Raw genomic sequence first — 27,043 nt, forward strand, 5'->3', positions numbered from 1 at the left:
CGTGAGTGCCGTTCTGTTTCTCTCTCTATATATACAAGTGGGACACAATCCCTTGACACGAGAACTGCCATTCTCGGAGTGCCACCTAGAAGTCTATGTGGTGGGTCACTGTGCAGTGGGACGTGACTGTAACAGCCCTTTGCACCGTACAGATGACTGGAAGTGAATGGCTGCAGGGAGAATCTACCTTCATTTTCTACCTGTAGCCACACTTCCAGTAAAGCAGCCATGATTTAAATGCTATTTACCGACCTGCAAATTACCTTTTCCCGAGATGACAAATTTCTATATTTTACACTGTCACCAATGGATTATATTTCATTTTTTTTAATACAAAGCTTCAAATCCCCTGGAAGCATATTTATAAGATGCAGGGTAGCTATGGCCACTTCTAGGAAAGCCTTACTGTGCTAAGTTATACATTAAGCTTAATAATTAAACGCGCAAGCTCCAGACTACGAAGCCCTTCAGACATAACAGCCATCACCATAGTGGTTGAATGAATAAAATATCTGAACAGCATGGACATTTACATCCAACATCTGTTTGTAATGGCAGCATTGTATGAGGACAAATACAATCTCCTATTAGTCAAAATAGCACATAAATACTGCGTAGTTCAGCTAATAGTTATCAGTCCAATGTGTTCATAAAGGAAGACCTTCCTGCCGTTTCCTACCTCCAACCACCCAACTCCGGAGTGAGGAGGTTTGGAGTAAGTAGGACATGCGAAGACCAGCCGTGGTCAAGTAGGAGCACCACTTACATATTCTATGGTGCCAACCTCCGCTGTCAGGCAAGGATAGAGATTGGGTTTAATGGTGGTCTTAGGGTCAGATAGGGCCACCATAGCACTGTTTTTGACATTGTACCCTATAATCTTCCAACTATTGCTCCCTATCATAGCGATCCTATATCTCTTTTTGTAAGAATATTTTTTGCAGGTGTTATCTAGCATCTCTCTCCCACTCTGAAAGGATATAGCGCCCTTTGTTATTTATGTGTACAGCTTGTGATATATTTTTCTTATTCCCTAAAGTTGTTTTTTTAAGTGGATTTCTAATAAAATGCTGATTTATTACTTATATATTGGTGAATCATTTTCTACATAGTATATGCTGTTCAATAATTATAATTGTTCGGTGAAATACCCATTCTCAGCTTCCCATTATCCGCTGTAAGACTGGCGAGCGCGGTGGCAGAGGGCAATGCTCCCCACATGCATACAGTGGACTCATCACTGGGTGTTCAGTATATTCTTTGATTGCTCCTATTAGGCAAACAACATAATATTTTTCTGTGGCATTTTGGCTAATTATAGACTGGACTTTTCCCTATACTATACTATCTTCACATTATCATAGCCTGACGAGAGAACCCCTTTAAATATTTTAAATAACAAAAATAAGGCTTCCTTAGGGAAAGCCAAGACACATTGACGCCGTACATATGGAGGAACGATCCAGACTGATTATGCTAAATATGCCAGTAAAGTGAAGTGAAAATAGTTGTCCTTGGCGTTTATTCTCTTTGATGAAAGATATGAAACAAAACAAAAAAACAGCAAAAAAGTTTTTTTTTTCCTCTTGACAAGATATAATCTGTCCTTGAATATTAAGGAACAACATGGAATAAACAAACTGAAAATAAAACGGAAGGAAAGAAAAACACAACAAAAATGGGATTTCGCCACACATATATTTCTAAAGAGGGACACACATGGAGATGCAAGAAAAATACATGTGACTTTACAATGAGCTAAAAGGACTGAAATTCATCAAAGCCTTCTTACTGACTGATTTGGGCAGAATTTGGCACCATTTCTATCATGAGATGAGCTGAGAGCTATTTATAAAGTGTCCTTAAAAAATATAAACCTTGTGATTAGTTTCAAAGAAATCGGTCTATCTATGACCCAGTCCCCACATATGACATGGCTGCCAAATGATGATGACCTTTTTATTGTAAGACCAGTCTGAATGGAGGCGATGAATACAAGCACATATGTCTTTCAGGTTGCCGGGTTGTCAACTCAACAGTCTGTGAAAAATGGGGTAATTAAGGGTCTGTCCGTGTAAATTGCTTGCCCTGTACTGTTTTCCACATGTTTTAATGATCTAATTTTTTATCACATATCTGGACATACCTTCTTGCCATTTGTTTTTTTGTTTGTCCACAGAATATGTGACAGCTACTAAATTAGTGGGGGTCCGACCGCTGAGACACCGCTCACCGATCTCCAGTGTGTGGGACCCCAACCTCTGTTGGATTTCTAGAAAACCTAACTACAGCACCCATCAATCTTTGGCAGCACTGTTGAAGTAGAGTGATGATGCATTTGTGTGACTGGAGCTCCATTGAGCTTATCTAGTAGCTATTACCTATCCTGAGACTAGATGACAACTTGCTATAGCTGAAATGCCTATTTAAAGAGAATATGTCAACAGGTCTTGCCACCTAATCTGACAACAGCAGACCCTATTTCCAGTGATGTGTCACTTACTGGGACTTGTGCTGATGGAGATACAACGAAACGTGTGTTGGGGCGGTGGGAACACTTTAAGCAGATGGTGTGATTTACATGTAAGTGTTATATTTTAGTTTAGCCACATTTCTGTTTGATATACAGTATGTTTGGGAAGGTTTTACCCAATTGTTCTGTTATATATAAGGAACTATGATCTATCTATCTACATTAACATGTATCTATAGTCACCACTCGTATTTGTAAGTGTCCCTCCACATATGTGCCTGGCAGCCTCTGATTTAGCATGCATTTTAATATTTATTGTGTTTTAATTAATAAAGTCCATTTTAGGGGTATATACACTCTGCAGGTTTTTTGTTTGGTATACTGTGTGAGTTATGCCCTGTATTTGGTTCTTTTGGATGGGTCCATTGATATTAATGCTATCCTGAGAATAAATGATAACTTGTTATAACTAAAATACCTATTTAAAGGGAATTTGTCAACAGGTCTTGTCATCTAATCTGAGAGAAGCATTATGTAGGAACTGAGACCCTAATTCCAGTGTGTGTCACTTGCTGGGATGCTTGCTGCAGTTTTGATAAAATCGCTGTTTTATTGTAGGAGATTATCACTAAAGCACTAGAAAATCTGCAGCCATGTAGCCCTCCATAGTCTTGAGTTCTATATAACCCTGCCTCCTCCACTGATTGGCGGCTTTCTGCCCCTTCACAATATACACAGAAAGCTGCCAATCAGTGGAGGGGGCGGGGTTATACAGAACACAGCATTCCGACAATTGTCAGACCTTCAGCTAATAACAATAGTGATTTTATCAAAATTCCATCAAGCGGTCCAGTAAGTGTTACCTCGCTGGAATCAGGATCTCAGCCTCTACATCATGCTGCTCTCAGACGGGGTATTAAAAACCTGGTGACAGATTCACTTTAAAGGTTGAAATTGAATTTAGAACGCCTAATGACAATAGATTAAATATGCCACGGGCAATGGAAATGTGCTGTGCTGCTGGAAAACTGTGAAGCCACGATGAAGAATGAAATGTTTTATTGTCAACGCGTTTCAGAGTCACTCTGACTCCTTCTTCAGGACAACCACAAATGAAACTGTCCTGAAAAAGGAGTCAGAGTGACTTGGAAACATGTTGACAATAAACAACATTTTTCCAGCAGCGCAGGATACTTCCATCGCCCGTTGCACGTCATTACTTTTCCCTGGTTGTGTCTTACACACCCTATAGGGTGTGCACTATTACCTACTGATTCTCCTTTATTACTTGGATAAGACCCTACTGCGCTTGACAAGAGATATGGAATGCGAGGGGTGACACATTTTTGTCATTTACCCCAAAGATTAAGACTGGACTCACTCTTAAGAAATATAATGTTACTACATAAAATATAGATTTCATATATAGCAGTGATCAGGGTTGATGATATGATCCAAAGTATCTCTGTTTCTATGATCTGCTGAAAAAAAAATATTAAAAAATAATTACCTTACATAGAATTGAAAGTTGAGGGTATCCCAAAATCCCTATACAACATGTTGTTCTACAAAGTGGCTGTTTATTGAGTATACATGTATTATATTACTACATTGCCATTAGTATAGTGACATTTATATTAGTATATTGTCATATATTAGGGTATTGCCACTGATTCCCATATATATTTTGGCAGACTTACCAATCAGGAGCATGTGAGATAGAAGTAAAGGTAAATCACTTATAGGGTCACAACGTAAGTTAGTCTTTTTTTTTCTACTAGCGACTTACATAAACTAAAGGTGTGGCTATTGCGTCTGGAGAGAAAAATGAATAATGCTTAACGCTGATGTAAATATGGCTTAATTTTACTTTACGCTTCTAATTTACTATGACAGTAAAACTGAAAAAAAATGCTTTGAATTGCTATGAATAAAAATGAGATCCACTGTTGTTGATTGCACAGCCCTCGAAGTGCATCACTTAAAGGGTTCATGAATTTCATGTGATACAAAAGATCTTTAAAATACAGACTGTCTTTTCTTTAGGGGAAACTGGAGACATTAGAATTCAAATGAAAACTAACTGAACTTAGTGGAATTATGGTCACGTGACACAGAGCTGCGCTTCCCGATACCCTTCACATACGAACATCTTGGCCGAGACCTCAGCCATCACAGCGACGACACAAGTGACAGGCTCTTACGCCCTAATTTTCATTGTGTATATTCCAAGACAACATCATTCCTGGCACAATCAAGCTGGTTTACATGTAATTGTTCCATGATTGCTGACTTCAGATCTGTTTCACTGATAGATAATATGAATGCAAAGTCCCCAGCTATTGATTATTGGGAGGTGGTAAGAAACTAATAGGAAGGCCAAACCAACCTCTATGGGAGCAAAGACTTGTTTAAAGAATGTTTTTTTACATAATTTGTTCCCTAAGGATCATAAAAGATCTCCAGGGAATATTTCTTTTTCTTGTTCATTGTCTGGCACAGTAGAAAACAGTCCTCTACAGTGAAATATGGCAGTGGCAGAGGCGATCTGGGTCTGCTAGGACAAACCATGTCTGCTATGCCCCTTGTGATTGGCAATTCTTAAAGAAGCATCGGTGGCGCCGATACCCCTATATCTTTCATAACAGATAGGACTCGCTCACACTGGCGTATAACACAGCCGAGTGCTATGCACTGTTTTATCGGACAGCTCTCAGCCCAATGTTATTCTATGGAGCAGCTCAGATCAGCCATTATTTTCCCATGCCGATTTGGCATGAGAAAAGAAACTTAGCATGCTGCGAGTGCATCCGAGAATCAGATCGAACTTAACCAGACAATTGTATGGGCGAGTGTGAAACATCGGACTACATAGGATGTCATCCGAGTGCACTGCAATTACCGTGGATGCCAGATGAGAGGAGACGGAGAAATTACTTTTTCCGTCTCCTCTGCACCTGTGCTGCAAGTCTATCACACAAGAGGATCGGAGCACAGAGCACTGACCCTCGGCTCACGCTCACAGCAGAGATTGAGCCAAGTGTCATTTGCATAATCGGCCCCGATTCTTTTGCACCAGAGAACATACGCTCATGTGGCCCTGGCCACAGACGCAGTAACAAACTGACATAATGGAGAGGGTTGAGAAACTTTTTTTTCTGCTCCACTTCCACGAGAATCAGATCTCACTCTGATCCCACCCTGATCGCAGTCAGACCGATTTTCTTGGATGAATAGAAATACGTCGTCTGCACCTGCCCTATGGGAAATCTTAGAGGGAACGGTGTATAAGGTACTAAACCACAAACACTACGTAGCATGGGCATCTGAATTCACAAAGTGCACATTGTATTAACTACGGGTACACGAGGGACATCTAGACAACAGTAATACGGAATTTTCTGCCTCTTGCAGTCGTTTTTTATTTTCTTGGCAAGCTCAGACTTTCTACTTGCACAGGATATATTTCAGAGCTATTAGAGTAGATTAATGACATTGGATTATTAATGTGAGATTACCCAAAGATGATAACGAGCATACAGTCCAGGTGATTAAATATTTCATGGCTAGAAGAAGGTATTGCAAAGCTTTCAGAGCCATGAGAGAAAATTAAAGTGGAAAAGCTTGACTGACTCCGGTCCAAATGCATCCTTTTATTGCAAATAACAGATAAAATATACATCTTAAGCGTCATTAAAATAACCGGCTGCAAAAGACCCAAAGACCCACCACAAGCACAAAGAGTAACCAAATACAATTAGTTTAGAGATGTGGGGAGTGAAAGTGGCTCCACGGGGAAATATCCGGCATTGTCACCAGATCCTTCCACTTGCCCACATAAACAATCGTTGTCTATACAGTAATTTACCAGCGTGGCTTTTGGTAGAAACCTCTTCACCGGCTGCTACAATATCACATCCCTGCTGCGTTACTTGTAAACTTTCTCATCTTATATCCATGGTCATGATCCCTTGTTTTCACCACTTGATTATGCTACTATTCTGCAAAGTGGCTTTTTAATCATAAAGCACAAGCTGGTGACAAGTCTTTTCAATTACTTCAATATGATACTGCCATGTAATAAAAGACTGGCACTTGTAGACTTCCTACATAAACGAACGAGTAACGCTATCATCTTATTCACTTATTGTAATGTTTACAGTAAATTAATTGAAGTAGCGGATTATATTATGTGTTCCAGTACACAATTACGTTTTTTTCCGAGACATACTCGACTTATGATTCTACGTTTAGTAAAATACAGCTCTGGCAAAATTGAAGAGACCACTTCCAAAAGTTCAGTTTGTCTGATTTTTCTCTTTATAGGTATATTTTTGAAGTAAAATGCAAATTGCTCTTTTAGTCTATAAACTTCTGACAACATGTCTCCGAATTTCCAAGCAATAAACTTTGTTGTTTTTTTTCTGAAAAGGTGAAAAGAAATTAAAAAAAAAAAACAACAACAGTGTTTTCAGACCTCAAATAGTGCAAAGAAAACAAGTTCATAATCATTTAGAAACATCAATACTAATGCTTTAACTCAGGAATCAATATTTTGTGGAATAACCATGATTTTTAAAAACAGCTTTCATGTATCTTGGCATGCTTGTCACCAGTCTTTCACACTGCTTCTTGTGCAAAAATTTAGGCAGTTCTTCTTTATTTGATGGCTTGTGACTAGTGTTGAGCGATACCGTCCGATACTTAAAAGTATCGGATCGGATGGTATCGGCCGATCTAAAAAAAATATCGGGTATCGCCGATTCCGATACCGGAAGTCCCATTCAAGTCTATGAGACTTCCGGTATCGGAATAAGAAAAACCCTATTTTTGCCTTGTACAGCCTCTCTGGGGTCTGTACGGGCCTTTCGGGGGGCTGTGCTGGCCTGCCGGGGGGTCTGTGCCGGCCTGCCGGGGGGTCTGTGCCGGCCTGCCGGGGGGCTGTGCCGGCCTGCCGAGGGTCTGTGCAGGCTCCGGTGGTCTGTGCCTGCCTGCCGGGGGGCTGTGCTGGCCTGCCGGGGGGTCTGTGCAGGCTCCGGTGGTCTGTGCCGGCCTGCCGGGGGGCTGTGCAGGCTCCGGTGGTCTGTGCCGGCCTGCCGGTGGTCTGTGCAGGCTCCGGTAGTCTGTGCAGGCATCGTCCGATGGGACTACAAGTCCCATCGGGCGATGCCTGCTACCATGACAGTGATTGACACATTAGCCAATGATGGGACAGTAGTAGTCCCATCATCCGGCTAATGTGTTGAATGTAAAAAAAAAAAAAATTTACATGCTACATACATGCTACATACATGCTACATACATACAACATGCATACTACATATATACTACATGTAACATACATACTACATACATGCTACATACTACATGCATGCTACATACTACATACATGCTACATACATACTACATACATAATACATATATACTACATGCATGCAACATACATACAACATATATACTACATGCATGCAACATGCATACTATATATATACTATATATACTACATGTAACATACATACTACATATATACTACATGCAACATGCATACTACATACATGCTAAATACATACTACATACATAATACATGTATACTACATGCATGCAACATACATACAAAATATATACTACATGCATGCAACATGCATACTACATATATACTATATATACTACATGTAACATACATACTACATATATACTACATGCTACATACATGCAACATACACACTACATGCATACTACATACATACTACATGCATACTACATACATACTACATACATGCTACATACATACTACATACATACACTACATGAATGCAACATACATACTACATATATACCACATGCATGCAACATGCATACTACATATATACTGCATATATACTACATGCATGCAACATACATATATACTACATACAATACATACATATAGACATACAGTACATATAACATAGAGTACATACTCACCGTCACTTGTCACTTTGATCCCCGAAGCCATTGTCGCCTGAGGAATAAATATCAAAATAAAAAAACACCAATATACTTACCCCGATCCGCAGAAGTCCACGAGGGTCCCACGTCCATCTTGCGTGGAGAACAGCAGCATCAGCTGATGCTACCGTTCTCTACCAGCTGCAGGAATACAATGACGGAAGGTAGGTATCCTTCCGCACTGTATTCCTCCACCACTTTAAAAAAAAAAAAGTCCCTAGTCTCACTTTATGCCATTGCTGCGTGGAAGATGTCTGTAGTATGTATGTAGCATGTATGTAGTATGTATGTAGCATGTATGTAGTATGTATGTAGTATGCATGTAGCATGTAGTATATATGTAGTATGTATGTTACATGTAGTATATATAGTATATATGTAGTATGCATGTTGCATGCACGTAGTATATACAGTATGTTGTATGTATGTTGCATGCATGTAGTATATATGTATTATGTATGTAGTATGTAGGTAGCATGTATGTAGCATGTAATTTTTTTTTTTTTTTACATTCAACACATTAGCCGGATGATGGGACTACTACTGTCCCATCATTGGCTAATGTGTCAATCACTGTCATGGTAGCAGGCATCGCCCGATGGGACTTGTAGTCCCATCGGACGATGCCTGCACAGACCCCCGGAGCCTGCACAGACCACCGGCAGGCCGGCACAGCCCCCCGGCAGGCCGGCACAGACCACCGGAGCCTGCACAGACCACCGGCAGGCCGGCACAGCCCCCCGGCAGGCCGGCACAGACCACCGGAGCCTGCACAGACCACCGGCAGGCCGGCACAGCCCCCCGGCAGGCCGACACAGACCACCGGAGCCTGCACAGACCACCGGCAGGCCGGTACAGACCCCCGGACAGTCGGCACAGCCCCCCCGAAGGCCCAAACTGACGGCGCACCATGATGCGCACAGACAGCGCATCATGATGACGTCATTTCGGCAGCCAATCAGAGCCACAAAAGTGGCTCATTGTATTTTGGACTTCCGATTCCGGTATCCGATACGAAAAAAGTATCGGTACTTGGTATCGGAATTCCAGAGGTTTTCAATGGGGTTCAGGTCTGGAGAATGGGCTACCCATGGCAGGGTTTTGATGTGGTGGTCTCTTAATTTTTGCCAGAGCTGTATATATTTTCTGTTATACATAAAATACATTTAACAAATTCTAGATCCAACTTACAAATAGGCTGCAATACACAACACGGGTCAAACTAAACTGAATCACCTAATGCAGTGGTGTTTACAGGTTCTAAGTGCACACCTAATAGAGGACAAAGAGATTTTCTGCTTTGAAATGTAGATTTATAAATGAATTTTAGGTGCATTTTTTACTTAATTGCATGTATTTCTACCTAAAAAGATCTTTAGAAAAGTTCTATTATACATTTTGAACTGATTGACTTCTACAGCCTCTATGTATCACAGTACATAGCAGATTACAGAATGAGTTAACAGAATAATTTGCTTATACATCGGCTTTGAGGATTGTTCAGGAGAAGAGACATAGGGCTTACAATTCCTGCTTTGAGAATGAGCTTTGTGACAAGTTCACTTCATTCTCCTACAGTATGTATGTGATACATAGAATCTGTAGAGGATTTTGCAGTGAAAACCTATTGCAAAAATGCTTATAAATTATAATTTTAAAATGACCTTAGTGCTGTCCATATTTTTTAACTTTCAGAGTCATCTTAGTTCTCGCCTTGATTATTGCCCTACCCCATTGCTTCCTGTTGTTATCACACTGCAATGATGTGCTGTTCTTCACACAACTATAACTGGCCATACACATGAGATAGATAGCTGTCGGCCAAATGGCAGATATAAATTGTCCTTTCTCCCTATGTATTGGGGGAGAGTCAGTAGGTCCCCATACACATCAGATGATCAGTCACTGGGAGGTTCTTCTAATATACATGGGAGCAGAAAGTCAGTCATTTTAATGATGATAACAATCAGCAGATTCCCTGTGATTGTTGGGATGGGATTGGTCAAATTTGAAGTAGTGTTTAATTATATTACACTTTAAGCCTATAAGAATCATTTTTTCTGATGTTGGAAACTCCTTGATGTTTGGACCCCAAAACATCAAGGTATTCTTGCCAGAATTCTGGTGAAAATATTTGATAAATCACAAAATTTTTGCACAACTTGAGGTTGCACAAAAATGTTGTAACTTTTGCCAATTTTGATCAACTCCACCAAAATGTTGGGAGCTTGGGTGCAACTAAGATGAGCTGTGGCAAACATTATGCCAAAAATCTTGCTCCAGTCCCTGATGCACACACCACTTGTCAGACACTCATGATTCATTAAGAGATGCACGACAAGGGTTTGACTCCAACACGACCCCTCATCAGGACCGGCGTTGTTCACGCTAGCTTTGATGAATCAGGGGACATGGTCTTCGGTTATCCAAGTTACAACCTAAATGGTTAAAACTTTATATGTGACCTAATAATGTGATATAAGCACAAACTAAGAGAGACTTTTCAGTTACAGCAACAGTATCAGATGGTATGTCTATGGAACGATGAATCCATAACTTTAAAGTCTTGATACAAACAAGCTATGTCAAGTTCAGGTAGCACAGTCGTTGACAATAGAGTCAGTGCTGAGGTCCTGTGTTCAAATCTAACATGTTCACCGCATGTTTGCATTGGTTTCCACCTGGTACTTCAGTCTCTTGTCTCACTTCAAATATATTAAGAGCTTATTTGTCTTCCTGTACCATGTCTAAAATAGGATAAGTAGACTGTGAGCAATGGTCTCCATTAGACACATGGAAGGAAGAGAATGGTGACAATCCCAGTAAAATGTGTAAAGATAATCATGTCTTCCTTATTGTTCTCATGGACATGGTTAAAATTCACGTGCGATCCATGGAGTCCACTTTCAATAGGACAGTATGCATTGGTCACATTTCTTTTCCATCTTCTTGGTTTAGATCCTTCATCTTTTCTACAGATGCCTCCCCAATTATATGAGTGGACTCAGGCAAGGCATTTAGCATAATATCTATTGAAGATGATAGAGTCAGTCATTAAGAATGCCTCATTGAGAAAATATATGAACTTTCTTTGTGGATAACTATAAAAGTGAGATCAAAAGACCATAGTTATGACCATAAATTGCTGCTCTTCCAATCGCAAGCACTCATACACTAAATTACAAGCCGCGTGCAGCAGAAACCCTGGAATGCATACATTACATTTTCCCTGCAGGACATCCACATAAAGGCTGTATTCTATAATGCTGGGCATCCACATAAAGCCTATAGTCAATTATTGATTTAAAAGCTACAAACCGTAATTGTCAAGCAAAAAAACGTTACCAAAGAAAACTCCTTACATGTTTTAAAAAGCTGAAGTGATCCTAAGGGTGTTTCTGTAAAGTGGTTTCTAAGCATTTTTTCAGAACTCGCAAGGATTTGGCCGCGTGTCTTTCCGAAGCTCTTAAATACAGAGTGTGCTGTCCGATGTTCACAACTTCGACCAATTATTTAATTAGTCAGGCATTTATTATTTATTTTTTTTAAGTAGGTTTTATAATGACTATATCATAAGTTTGATGGTCAGCATCATTATCAAAAATTGTAACTTTTTATTGAATTTGTAACTTGTGGCTGGTACTTTTTATCATCGAAAATAAATAGAAAATCTACAATAATGACTACGTAGGCCACAAGTATCATCCAAAACATATGTTTCTTTATTGATTACATTGTAAAGCTAAAACATTAAAAACATCATAATAAAAAAGAAAAAGATCTATAAATGGTCAAAAGGGACGTGGGTCTTCTTTAAATACATTTAAAAATGTATATATCTATATTTCTTCAATATCGGCAATATGTAAACAACTATCAATTGTGAGATTATGAATTAGATTATGGAAAGTGCAAAGAAATATAATAGAGTAAATGCCTAATGTAAAAAAAAAGTGTTTTCTGCATAGATAAATAATATAAATATGTTTTAGAATAAATACCACAAAAAAAAGTTAATGATCAATAACCATGAATTGAGTACTTATGGAAAGTCAATAGAGAGCACCAAGAAGCAAAGCAATTGTACAGTCCATCGCGCCTCACGCACCTGCGCCAAACATACATTTTGCTACAGTATTTCTTCTTCAAGGGGTGGAAAAACACACATGATTATGTATCCTGACAACTGCTTTATTCTTGGTACTCGTTATTTGCATGTGCTCATTTCACAGGTACTGATTCTGAACATATTTTTAGTGGTATTTACTGGAACTTACGGTATTTAATTTATTTATCTTCTGTGACAAAATCACTGGTAAGGTAACAGAGGGGAGATATGTGTCACTGTGCTTAATGGCGTCAGTGATATGAAACCAGAGTATTTTCCTCCAGCAAACTATGTGTTGTGAGGGTTAAGTTAAAGTTGCACTATAGGATGGTTTAATGTGGACCTTCATAGAGCGGGTGGAAGGAGGTTCACTTTATCTCTACCGGCAGAGCTGCCAGGACCTGTGTAATGTCATGATCATGTGGTCAGTCACATGGTCTTGTTTAAATAACTGAGCTCTAAAGGCAATCTTTGTTCAGCAAGACTGGAGAGAGGAGTCTCCAGTGGTTTTGTGTCTTGTGGAGGAAAGACTGAACCTGTGTTGCTCCAGAGCGAGGTGACACACGCACAAGTATGGACTGTGTTGCAGTATTATTGTTTTTCTTTGTTGTTTTCCTATGTTAGCAGGAAAGGCTGTGTTTATTTTTCCCCTCGCGTTGGTTTGTGCTGCCTTATAATAAACCAATCATGATTTGTAGAGACAGTGTTCCTAATTTCTACCTCTGTATACCGCCACGTGAGTTGAACTACCACGCTACGTACAAACGTATTTTTTTTACTTTGGGTATTTACCCTATTATACAGCATTTGTTTGTGCTTTCCATCATCTGATTAATAATATCACTATCTCAAGTTTTTTACATATTGCCGATATTGTAGCATATAGATGTATATTTTTTAAAATTTTGTGAATATATTTGTAGAAGTCCTCACTCCTCTTGTTTGGGTTTCGGTAACCTATAGATTATCGTCCATTTAATATTCTATTTTTTATATTTTATCTTTAAAGTAGAAATAATAAAGAAATACGTGTTTTGGGTTATACTTCTGGTGTATGTAGTAATTATTAAACAGAGGGAAAAAAATGCAATTTCAGTTCACTCTTGTATGGAGACAAAATCTGATGAGCCAGGTGGGGCCCAGAATGGAGGAGGAAGTCGATCCCAAAGAATGTAGAAAAAAATGTATCCAGTACACATCCCAAAGTACAGTAAAAAATTGCCATTTATTAGATTCAGTAAGAATCAAACGTACAAAATGTAAAAAAAAAATACACTTGTTTTGAATATTACACACGTTTCATGCATTATGACCAGTATTGACACACCCTCACGACAGGAGGAAATGATTTTTAGACAGGGGTCACACTTGCGAGTGTGATGTGAGAAACTCGCACAAGTCTTGCGTTTCAATACCCGGCACTGCCACCTGCACTCGGGACCGGAGCGTTCAGATGCATAGAAATACATGCAGTCGCACACTCCGGTCCCGAGTGCCAGCGGTAGTGCCGGGTATTGAGAAGCGAGACTCATGCGAGTTTCTCGCATCACACTCGCAAGTGTGACCCCTGCCTTAACCAGACAGTTCAGATAAATTTTACAGTCATGACTAAGAACACATGGACTATGGTTTGAAACGTGTAACAGCCTACACTTGTATTTTTTAGCATCATTGTATCTTTGATTTTTAATTCATCTACTAAATAGCAATTTATAATTGAACCTTGCGATGAGTTCTGGATATATACTTTCTGCATTCTATGTAGTAATTTATTTGCATAAAAATAAAATGTCTAAAATAGTACAAACAACTAAAATATTACAAATGCTGAAGTATTCTGCCCAGCTGAACTGTCTTTTCTATGGAAATATAAACATAGACTAAAAAATAGGACCTCATCTCCAAATTTAGCAAAGATCATGAACCTCCAGATTACAAAACACGATTATATCACCACCAGCTTAAACCTATTAAACATGGACCATACAGAGTTCTCTGTTTTTAAGGGAAACACTGAACAAAGACAACTTTTGCCATCTCCTAGACTGTAGTGAAGACATGACCAGGCTTAAATAGATGTATTGTTCTGATAAGTTATTAGGGAGACAGTTTCAACTTTGTAATGAACTTGTTTGCTCATCAAGTCTTTTTATCAAGAGTCAGACCCTTTCCTTGCACTGAGACCCTTGTCAATGCTATAGTAATGCCGGATAATAAACAAAGAAAACTCTTGATAATCAGTCACAGCTTCAGGAGCATACAGTAATTTCATGTCTCTAATGGTTTTAATCACAAGGTCTACTTCATATTTTGATATAAACGTGATTATTTTCCAATAAACTAGAGTTGGGTGCATAGATTTGCAAGACCCCGGTCCATCAGTCAGACAGTAGTCTCTGGCCACTGGATGGGAGTCTCTCGAATCTCTTACCTTCTACCATATCTGGTGTGGCTTTTGACTAACTGGAATGCCATAACATCATCTGTGCATCACGAAACAATGATGACTATACTAGTCAAAAGCCGTGATGGGGAACCGAGAAGGTAAAAGATTAAAGAGACTCCATCCAGTGGCCAGAGACTACTGCTCTAGCTGATCGACCAGAGACCCACAAATAGATCCGTCCAACTCTGATATACAGTATATTTATATGGAGAATATTCGCTCTCATTATCATGATACATTTTATTTTTCCAGACTCACTAACTAACTCTTAACATCTAAAGCTTATCAGGAGCTTAAAATAACTGTTACACAAAGATACCAGATTCTAGTCTGTAGACTAACATGAATCTCCAGATTTGGTTGATAATAGTGACCATTCATCACTCTATTGTATGATCGACTGGCATGTCCCAATGGAGACAGACTTTGTCACCAATAATGCCAGCTACTCATATTTTTATTTTTTTATTTTCAAAAAACTTAAAATGATTTTCCTCCTTTTGAGTTTATTTTTTATAGAAACGAACCTCCATACTGTAAAATAAATTCTACTGGCCTTACCAATCCCAGCCTCTTCTAAGGCTGCTCAGGTCTCCCACCTTTCTCCATACTTCTCCATGATGGGCAAGACAGCTGCAGTGAATCGCTGCCCGCTGTAGTGAATGGCTGCAGTGGTCACATGTCAACATGATCGGAACAGGATATGCAAAACTGATTTCTGTGTATTCTCTTGTTGATGGACACTGATTACAGCTGTTATATACCTGTCCTAGCTGGAAGAGGGAACATGGAGACCTGGGCAACATTAGGAGTGTCTGGAAACAATAAGATGACTATGCTTTCTACTTTATTTTAAGGAGGTTAAGGACAGTTTCCTTAAAACAAAATAGGGGCAAAAAATCCTTTTAATTACAACTGAAAACCAAAAACACATAATAATTAGTAAAAAAAAAAATGACTGAAAACCAAAAACACATAATAATTAGTAAAAAAAAAAATATACAGAACGTCAATCTCATGTCTACTACCATCAATTTTCAGAACCGGGAACTATAAAATGCTAATTTACGATCATAATAATCTGTAAAAACTCCCACAAACTCCAAAAAAAAATCATAAATGTGCTTAATGTTTTCATAACAAACTTTGGACAAATGTCCTCAATTTATTGATTGATGGCAATTGTGCATATCACTATTATGGAATCTGGAAGGTGAATGGTCTAAGTCTGAGATTATCCTACCTAGGTCCTAAAGTTGCCACTTGGGTGAGGGGCCTTTTGGTGGCAGGCTTTCCCTATTGATGACCCCTCAGGGTCTTCAGCACTGTTTATGCTTCTATATGGCACACTACTGACATTGATGCTGATCTATGGCAGCAGCTTTGGCTGCTCTATAGCTGTAACGTGATGGACTTTGGCCAATTCACGTGTGCTGTACATCAGGATAGTTACGTTTAACCCTTTGCACTGTGATTGTCAAACAGTTAAGTATAACCTAAATAATTCATATACACAAATGTGCATTCATGTGTGCACACACATGTTCTTTCTCATTTTAGATTAGTTGATATTCTGGAATTTTGGCAACGCTCTAATTATTTTTGTCTGGAAAAAGAATTTAAGTTTCCAGTAATTAGTAAATCTGAGCAGGTTAGAAAATACTGAGATCTATGAATTACCTGCACTGGTGCCTGCACCGCATGTGAGGTCCCCACCCATCAGACCACCTAAGAATTAAAAAAAAATGGCATAGTCAGCATTGCTGCCATTCACCACAGATACCACATCTTAACTCACTTCTATGAAACCAAAAAGTCCATTGAAGGAATTTGTACTCCGAATTTTGTGCGATAGCAAGAGAAAAAAATAACCCTGAGTTTTTCTTTTTCTACTGTGAAATGTCTAGTCTAGCATTATTTTTTCGTTAATTAATGTAAAAGCCTGAGTCGTCACTATGTAAAAATACACGTAGACATATATAGAAACAAAGCTTGGGTCCTTCTATTTATACACGAGCACACCCATGACATGACTAGTGTCGGGATGCGGTATGTTGGGTCCACCACAGAATCTGATCATGTGTGTAACGCAATGTAGATGCATTGTGCGAGACAACCCAGGAGAATATTAAGTTGTCACTTCCAATGTCCCTTCAGAAACACTTCTGGCTATAGCTCTACCTGTCAAGTCATATGGAGCCTTTGGTCGCTACTAGTGATGAGCGAGTGTGCTCGTTACTCGAGATTTCTGAGCATGCTCGGGTGTTCTCCGAGTATCTTGGGCACGCTAGTAGATTATGTTTGTGTCTCCGCAGCTGCATGATTTGTGGCTGCTAGACAGCCTGAATACATGTGAGGATTCTCTAACAAACAGACAATCCCTGCATGTGTTCAGGTTGTCTAAGAGCCGCAAATCATGCAGCTACGGCGACACCAACATAATCTACGAGCGCACCCAAGATACTCGGAGAACACCCAAGCATACTCGGAAATCTCGAGTAATGAGCACACTCGCTCATCATTAGTCGCTACAACAGGATGCAAAACATTTATTTTGCTCTATTCAACCAATGCTTGATTTCTCACATCAGGGTTAATACATTAGATGGAAGCTAGTACCGTATTTTTCGGACCATAAGACGCACTTTTTTCCCAAACATTTTTTTTGGAAAATGGGGGTGCGTCTTATGGTCGCAATATACTTACAAATCCTGTTGCGGCGGTCCTGTAGCGGCGGTCCCAATGCAGCCTCCCTGTGCTCTGTGGTGCGGTGGGGTCGGGGCTCTGTAGTGTGGCTGCAGCGGGGCTCTGTGCTGCGTGGGGGGCTCCGCCGGCATTTCGTTAAAGCCCGAAAGCCCCCCGCAGCTTCGTTGCTGCAGCGCGGTGGCCTCCAGAAAGATGGCCGCCGGGAACAGGGCATACTCAAATTCAAATCACGGCAAATCACGGGACAAGATTTCGGGACAAGATCTCGTTGCGGAGATCTAAAACTGCACAGCGGCCATCTTTCCGGAGGTCCCTGGTGGCCATCTGTCCGGAGCAGCATCGGAGCTGCAGGGGGCTTTCGGGCTTTAACGAAATGCCGGCGGAGCCCCCCATGCAGCACAGAGCCCCGCTGCAGCCACACTACAGAGCCCCGTCACCACCGCACCACAGAGCACAGGGAGGCTGCATTGGGACCACCGCCACGGGACCGCCGCAACAAGATTTGTAAGTATATTGTGACCAGAGCACAGCCACCCCACTGAGCACAGCCATCCCATGGACACAGCCACCCCACAGAACACAACCACCCCATGGACACAGTCACCCTACGGACAAAGCCACCCCACAGAGCACAGCCACCCCACAGACACAGCCACCCCACAGAACACAGCCACCACACAGAACACAGCCACCCCACAGAACACAGCCACCCCACAGAGCACAGTCACAACACGGACACAGCCACCCCACAGAGCACAGCCACCCCACAGAACTCAGACTGTAAGATGGACCCCCATTTGACACATTATTTTTTTCCCCCTATTTTCCACCCCAAAATTTGGGGTGCGTCTTATGGTCCGGTGCGTCTAATAGTCCGAAAAATACGGTATATGATAGATGGCACCGACTCCTTCAAAATTGAAAAAAAACCTCCTGCTCCTCCCAAGTAAAAAAAAAATATTAGTTTTGAAAGGTATTTAAGAGAACTAATATTAATGATTTAGTAATTATTAAGTATGGATGGTAGAACTATGGAAGACTTAGTAAGAAAGAAAAATCCTAAACCCTTTTCTTATAGCAGCAGCTGAAGGAAATATCATTTCATCCTATATAATAATGGCTATAAGTACAACATGAATAAAGATATTTTTTAGAGAATTAAAGGGATTGTCCTGCCTTCAGATACAAGTCTGCACTCACTCTAGGTGACTGCAGACTTGTGAATCCTCACATTGCACAAACTGCACACTGTGAGGATCCTCTGATGCCGCTTCGGGAGCACAAGAATGTGATTTTTATACTTCTGGCTATATTCAAACCAGATGTGTCCGTCTTCACTAAATTCACTTGCATTGAGCAAGGCCATGCACGTCTAGTCGGCATGTGACTGCATGTATGCAAATCGAATACTTCAGATGACGCCTGCACCACAGAATCCTCACAGCGTGCAGTGCATGCAATGTGAGGATTCACAAGTCTGCAGTCACGTAGTGTGACACACAGAATGTCTGCAGACTTATACCGAGGCAACAACCTTTTTAAAGTATTGGAATAAAGGTATTCACACCTTAGATATTTATAACGTATCCACTGTCTATGTCAACAAACTTTCTGACAGATTTAGGGCTGACTTCTGGGACCCTGGTCATTTCTGGTTTCCTCTGGCCTTCCTTCTTTGCCTGTATGCTGTGTCTGGCAGTCATTTCACCAGGCAAGATGAGCTTTGGATGAACCGTGTCCTGGAGAAATGTGCTGGTCCCAGTAGTGGGACTTCCATCTTCCAGATATTTATGATTTATTATTTAAAGGGAATTTATCACTATTTTTTTTCTACCAAATCTGAGAACGGCACACTGTAAATGCAGACAACTGATTCTAGAGATGTATCACTTACTGAGCTGCTTGCTGTGATTTTGATAAAAAAAAAAGTTTTATCTGTTGCAGATCTTCCAGATCTCTGAATGCTGAGCTCTGTATAACCCCTCCCACACCACTGACTGGCAGCTTTCTATGTACACTGTGCATAGGCAGAAAGCTGCCAATCAGTGGGGAGGGTGGGGATATATATAGAGCTCATAAATATGGAGTACTACATGGCAACAGGTTTGAGTCCTATAGAGATAATTTCCTGATGCTAAAACAGTGATTTTAACAAAACTATGGCAGAAAGTCCAATAGTGACACATCATGGGTGACAGTGTCCCTTTAAGTTTAATGACAGATTAATGTTTTCCTCTATCATTTATATAATATTTATGCAAATTTATGTAGATCATATGTAGGCTTGCATAATTTTACAGTTGGCTAATAATGTCAAATTATTTCTTGTTTCATTTACTAATAAGATAAGAACACTGCCACATTTTTGCTTTCTCAATGTTTCTTGTACAATATTTTGTCTAAGTCTCATAGTTTCAATTCGAATCTGCTAATAATTTCAATAAAATAATCAGGGGTTGTGCCGTAAAGACAGTACACAAGGTGACTGGTATAATGACTAACACAACACATGTGTATATTCTCCATGATAAAAACAAATCAATTTTTTGTATATATGAATTATGAAATATATTTATTGTTTGCATGGTGAAGCTCAAGCAGAATAATACAGAAAAAGTTTTTTTTCCTTTTCAGTCATTTTTTTTGCAAACATGTTTGGTCAATGTCTCTACTCACAATATAAGTGGTATATTTAGTGCCCAGACAGGAAAACAAACTTGCATTTAAAGGACTTTAGGAAAGTCTTTCCTGATCTAGGAGGGAATTGGAAAGGCTTATCCTTAGGAAATATATGACTTGTGCTGTAATACGGCCACATGATTGACAGCTACCTGAGGAAGCCCACAGAAAACGCGTGTCGGGGTTGCATGCAAGGACACACAAGAGGAGATATGGGTAAGTCATAATTATATCATATTGCTGAGACCCATTTATTATGATATACACAGTCTTCCATTGTAGCATCGTTACATTTTTGGCTACTGAGGTATATACCAATGGCTGTGATACAGGACTACTGACATGTTTGAAGTTTCTCCATTTTTCTGGATGTTCATTTTAGCCTGGCTGCTGTATATCATTATTTCCGCACTAGCACTTTATTGCATTCTATTCCGTGCAATCTGATCTACTCTCCCTCCCCATTAGATTTGTGTAGACCACGTGCTACTAACATCGGACTGTTGATTCTGTTTTTAAATGTATAACCTTCGGCCTGAAACTAAATTAATAAAATTAATCAAATATACATTGATAGACTCTATGTTTTCTATGAGTCATACGCAGGCCTAGATGCCCCCAAACATTTGCACCTCCACAACCGCATCATACCTGTGTTACCTGCACTTGGTGGTCGATGTGTCAAGCCAGGAGACATGCTGTTTCTCTGCAAGGTTTGATGGGACAATGGCAAAAGGTTGTGGTTACCCAGTGAACCAGCTGGATTACTGTAAGCCAAACTGTTTGGATTGGTCACTGGTATGGAAACCGGCATCTCAAAATTGGGAGGTGGAACAGCCTGCGTACAAAAAGAGAACAGAATAAAGAAGACTATCCCTTTATGGAAATTCAATCAATATGTTTTACACTTTATTGCTCCAACCCCAGCCTTCATCCCACCCCTTTTTTGCCGGTATAGTAGAAACAATTAAATGGTGACATAAATAACAGTCTACGCCATAAAGTTGTCATACTTCTTTGTCATCAATAGACCAAAATCTGGAAAATTGGAAAAAAAAATATACATGGCAATTGGAAAACTAAACGACTTACAAAACTGCATCGTAATATCTCGTTTCCCCGATCCTGCCTACCTCTGACATCCTATTAAGCATCTTTTCTGAATCTGTGTATGATTTACAGAAATGCATCTTAATATCCCCTTCACCCCACCCTGCTTTCCTCCAAAAATCACAAAGGTGCCTTCTCTTAGGGTTGTTTTAAAAAATATATTTCTTGAGTTTTTACATAAAACTATTATTTGACTGTAAACAGTAAATCTTCCCATTCCATTTCTCGGGGTCGAGCAGCCATTCAGATATTTACTGAAATGTGTATTTGATATTTTATGTTGCTTTTTTCACTAAAACATGTCTGTCTGTCTATCTATTATCTATCTATCTGTCTATCCATCTATCTATCTCATATCTATCTATCTATGCTTTAATAATACTAACATGTAAAAGGTATCATATGACTGTTAGGGGTCACTAACACTGGTGAGTGGCCATTGTATAAACGTGGTGAGCTGACTTTCCTTATCCTTTTCCTCTTCCTATATAACTCAGATGATGTTTCATTGGATAGCCCTTGCTCCAGTTTCATACTAGCGTTTCTTTTTTCTCATGCCTATTGGCATGTGCAAAACATCAGACTGCACTCAAATGTCATCTGAGTAGTGATGAGCGAGTATACTCGTTACTTGAGATTTCCCAGAGCATGCTCTGGTGATCTCCGAGTATTTGGATGTGCTAGGAGATTTAGTTTCTGTCGCCGCAGCTGCATGATTTGTGGCTGCTAGACAGCCTGAATACATGTAGGGATTTCCTAACCAACAGGCAACCCCCACATGTAATTAGGCTGTCTAGCAGCCGCAAATCATGCAGCTATGGTGACAGAAACTAAATCTCCTAGCACATCCAAATACTTGGAGATCACACGAGCATGCTCAGGAAATCTCAAGTAACTAACGAGTAAACTCGCTCATCACTACATCCGAGTGCAGTCCAATATACACTGACTCACACAATGGGGAAGATGGAGAAGTTAAGTTCTCTATCTTCTCCACACCTGTGATCCGATTCTCACATGCGATAGAATCGGGGCACAGAGCACCGACACTCGGTTCACGATCGCAGTAGAGTTTGAGCTGAGGGTCATTTGCATTTAGCATCCAATTCTCTGGCGTGAGGGAATCACCGGATGCTACTCACCAGTTACAAAGCTTACACATCTACTTTACGACGTACCATTAATAACTGTCTTGCTTTGATAGAGTGGATTTTGTACCATCAGTATGAAATGTAATTTTTGGGAAAATGTCAGCTGTGGCTGTAATAGAGTGAACATGAATTTGCCCACAATGAGCCACAAACTTTTCCCTGGGAATTAGATGAGCTTCCTTAATTTGAAGCCGTTTTGGTAAAGCGCTCTAATGATGTTCTACTCAGAAGTACAAATGCAAGTATAATTATTATCAGATGTTTTAGAGCCACAAAATTCATGTCCTTAGGCATTTTGTGCGGAAACCTGAGCGACCCTTTTCATGGAGTGCCATTGCCAGCTTTTTCTGTTGGCACATGCAGTGTTTTCTTATTGACGGAGAAGTCAGGTTCTTTTTCGTACCGGTGGTTAAAGATATAACCCATGTTTCATATCCACAGCTCAGCTTTTTCAATGGATCTTTCTTTCTGCATGAGCAAAGGCGTACCGTTGTGCATTTTAACTGCAGGGCTGTGTTTTCTTACCACCCCTAGTTTGTGGTCAGGTGGGCAAGACAAACCAAAAATGGATCTAGTGTGCCATGTGTTTAGAGCGTCTGTGAGGCTGTCATTTTGATGGTGCCATCCTTCCTGTGTAAAATGGCAGTGTCCAGCTGTCAGACCAGGACACCCTATACTTTTAAACCACAAGAACCACAGTCTGAATTGCCCTTTTGTGGAGCACAAGGTCAGTAATTGATTCTTGACTCCATTTGTTTTATTTCATGGTTTTCATTGCCGAGGTTTTCAAGTCCATATATTTTGTTTAAAAAGCGGCGGTGACATATGAAGCCATTTATACGGCGGCTCCTCGGGAAGAGCACAGCACATACATTTTAGATAAGAAAGGCACATAGCGTCTCTCTAGGACACTGATCTCACAGAAATACAGTGAGGTTTACTGTAACGCGGGCCGGCTGCACATTCCAAGCTTCTCTTTCCTTCTATATTTATGATCTGTGCTCTCTAATCAATATTTGCATAAGACAAGTGAATCATTCTAAGACTTGGGTGGATTTCATGTAGACCTCCGCTCTCTCTCCTCGCCTGCTGGTAATCCTTTCCTCCTGTCCATCTTGATGCCAACAGCTGCTACTCCTGTGATCAACACGGGGTTTTAAAAGGCATTCGTGTCCCTGCTCTCAAATTGCATCTCTGCTACATAAGCATCTAAAAGAGCTTGTGTGAAAACATACTGCAACTATCCAGTCACCCAAGAATTTAAGGGCAACTTAACAGGGTGGCACAGATGGAAAAGCACCGAGATGACTCCTGAATTACAGTAGAAGCGCACAATGAGCCAGGGATGACATTTGTGCGCACGCTTATACTATATGCTGTACAACAGACATCTCATTGTAAAACCTGCTCTTATATTTAGAATGTATTTACAAATTGTAGGGACACCTCTTGGATCACATGATTTGTTGTTTCAAAATTTAATATATATTTAATCAAGGTATGGAATTACCCAAAAAGGCATTTCAGACTACTCTTAAAATGAAATCTGTGTTATGTAACAAATGCAAAGTTTCTCAAAGAAGAAAGGGCCCCATGGAATAGAAATGAGGACCAACTGTAATACAATTAATACAGTACAAAGAACTCATGTTATAATGATGCTCATTTGCCCTCTAAACTAATGACATTCTTAAAGGGAACCTGTCATGTGAAAAAATGCTATTAACCCTCATATATGGGGTTAATCTGCAGGTTAATCTGCTTTGTGAACCTGCCCTGCACCTGCACTTATTGCCCCACTGCCGCTAGGAAGTGAACATTATTCCTCCCAGCAGTGTTCAGTTATAGGGGCAACACTGGCACAAGTACAGTCACTGCTCTGTGTATAGAGTGTGGAGGCTGTAACCGTGCCGCCAGCACTGACTCACAGCAGGCCCTAATGCAGAGCTGCTGTTAGTCAGTGGTCAGTGTCACAGAGCGGTGACTGAACCCGCGCCCACATCACCCTCAAATGAACTGACAAATTCTGTCTAGGGGAATGAAGTTTATTTTCCTCACGGCAGCGGGGCTCTAAGTGCAGGCGACGGGCATGTTCAGAACATTTTTACCCTGCAAATTAACACCATATCTGTAGGTTAATAGCATTTTTTTATGTGACAGGTTTCCTTTAAAGCGGTTGCACTAGATTTGGAAGATTTCACATTTTGTGCAAACTTTGGATAACTTCCTAATCGCTGGAACTAGAACCGTTGGGATCCCCACTGATCCTGAGAATCAGAATGAAGCGGAGGTTGAGCATGTAAATCATTGCTCCATTCATTCTCAATGAGACTGCCATAGATAGCCGAGTACAGCGCTCCGCTATTTCCAACAGCCCCACATAGATTGAATGGAGAGTAGTTGTGCATGCTCGACCACTGCACCATTTAGGGGATGCATTCTAGTTGGCACTGGGCAGCCCCCCTATATGGTATTACTAAGAGGCTGTGATCCAGAAGCCCTGCATTCCCTGTGTGAACACTGCCACGTGCGGATTATTTTTTCTTCACTGGTGTACAACACAGCCAATCCCTGATTGTAGGCTGGCTGTTTCATTTGGTATTTCTGCACCTGTGCAGCTGCCATTTTACTTGGGTCCGCTGCACCCTGGATTAGTGCAGATGCATTTGGGCCTATCTGGTTTGTAACCATTTAGGGGCTCTGCAGGTCTTCTCAGGATCAGTGGGCTCCTTGCAGATGGAATCCCAGTGATCAGGAAGTTATCAACGATCCTATGAATAGAGGCCATCTTCCATATTTACCACACTCCTTTTAACATTTTAACAGCAAGGAAGGGCAGCAAATGCCTTTTGTGTTCCTACTACCCAACTCGAGATGGGATCCACTCTTCTACATAGCACTTATAGCAAGCTGCATGGACTACCTCTATATTATGTATTTCACTGGTAAATTATTACCATATGCCATAAGTCCTAATGGCGTAAATGTATTTCTTAAAGACACATTGTCTAAAATTATGACAAATGTTGACTGGGACCTGAACAAGAAGAGCCAAGCAGCAGTGGCATGGATAGAAGGCAATCCGGCATCCATGAACAAGGCAATATTGCTTTCAGCATTTATAGCGATTTTGTGATTCATAGAGAAACCAAAGATTATTCCTGGAGGACTCATTATTAGCACAGAATGTTAATAAACTGTCCATATATTGTTCCATCTGGGACATTTATGGCACTTTAATAGGATATGCTATGTTGTTTGCAGCAAGGTGGCTCAGTGGTTAGCACTGTAGCCTTGCAGCGCTAGGGTCCTGTGAAGAGATGAGCGAATTTGTTCGGATTTGGTTCCGAATACGATCGAAATTGAATATTGTTTTTGCAATATTCATCGAACACAGCTGAACGTCATTAGAGTCAATGGGAGTAGAAATTACCGAATATGTTCGGAACTGAACGTGTGTTCGAATATGGCCCTAACATGTCAAAATCAGATTGGGGCCAAAATTCGAACAAATTCGCTTATATCTAGTCCTGAGTTCAAATCCCACCAAGGACAACATCTACCAGGAGTTTTTTTTGTTCTCCTTCTCTTCCACTTCCTCAACCACAGACATGCTGATAGGGAACCTAGACTGTGAGCCACAATGGGGACAATGATGACAATATCTGTACAGCGCTGTGAAAGTTAATGTTGCTATATAAGCAAAGTAAAAGTGCCACCACAGGGGTTTATAGCTATACAAAGAATGAGGCTCTGTTAGGAATGCAGAGTGGAAATGTATGTGCAGTTCTATGAGCGTTCTGAAAATTGCCAGCAGTGGGATGGTCATCTAGTGGTCATATATGACGACATATCCTATCAATAAGCCATAACTGTCCCACCTATACAGGACCACTGGACACTTCAGGCACACCAGATGACAGAACCCAAGCAATGGTCAGCTGGATCACTTTTCACATAATACTGCCAATTGTACAACAATAAATTGTTACTGAACTGTTACCGGTGTTAAGCAGACGGCTCTACACTGAACAGGATGGAAAAAGAATAGATAGAAAAACAACACTCATTTACATACGTATGTCGTCCCACTCAAAAAAAACAATCAATCATTTGATGATTTTCTATGCATGTAAACATGCATCTCATTATACATTACATCAAAAAACAAAACAGAGAGAAGTTCATGCAGTGTTATTTCTCTTAAATGACTGGCAAGGCATATGAATCAGTTCAGGGTTGGCATAATAAATTTAGATCTACATTGCAAACATACTGCAGAAATTAATACGGAAAACTTGAGAGGAAGCCAAGCTTAAGAACGCCATAGTATCACCCCAGTACGCCAGTGTGGTGCATCTGAGTAAAGGGATTTCATGCTG

At 40.3% G+C, this 27,043-nt stretch overlaps 1 protein-coding gene across 14 annotated transcripts in view; it reads right to left on the reverse strand.

Moving 5' to 3' along the window:
- Positions 1 to 27,043, reverse strand: part of MEF2C (myocyte enhancer factor 2C) — a 351,699-nt gene that overhangs the window by 32,775 nt on the left and 291,881 nt on the right. For 9 of the 14 annotated variants that reach the window (XM_073586067.1, XM_073585844.1, XM_073585924.1 and 6 more), the window contains 2 exons: positions 21,052 to 21,238; positions 16,696 to 16,743 (listed from right to left, as the gene is read on the reverse strand). In XM_073586067.1, coding sequence (XP_073442168.1) covers positions 16,696 to 16,743; positions 21,052 to 21,238 — 235 coding nt within the window. The remainder of the gene's footprint in view (positions 1 to 16,695; positions 16,744 to 21,051; positions 21,239 to 27,043) is intronic. The other 5 variants (XM_073586614.1, XM_073586671.1, XM_073586148.1 and 2 more) reach the window with 3 other exon arrangements.

The sequence above is a fragment of the Dendrobates tinctorius genome, unplaced genomic scaffold (assembly GCF_039654945.1).
Source record: "Dendrobates tinctorius isolate UK_male_01 unplaced genomic scaffold, ASM3965494v1 ptg000003l, whole genome shotgun sequence".
NCBI classification, from domain to species: Eukaryota; Metazoa; Chordata; class Amphibia; order Anura; family Dendrobatidae; genus Dendrobates; species Dendrobates tinctorius.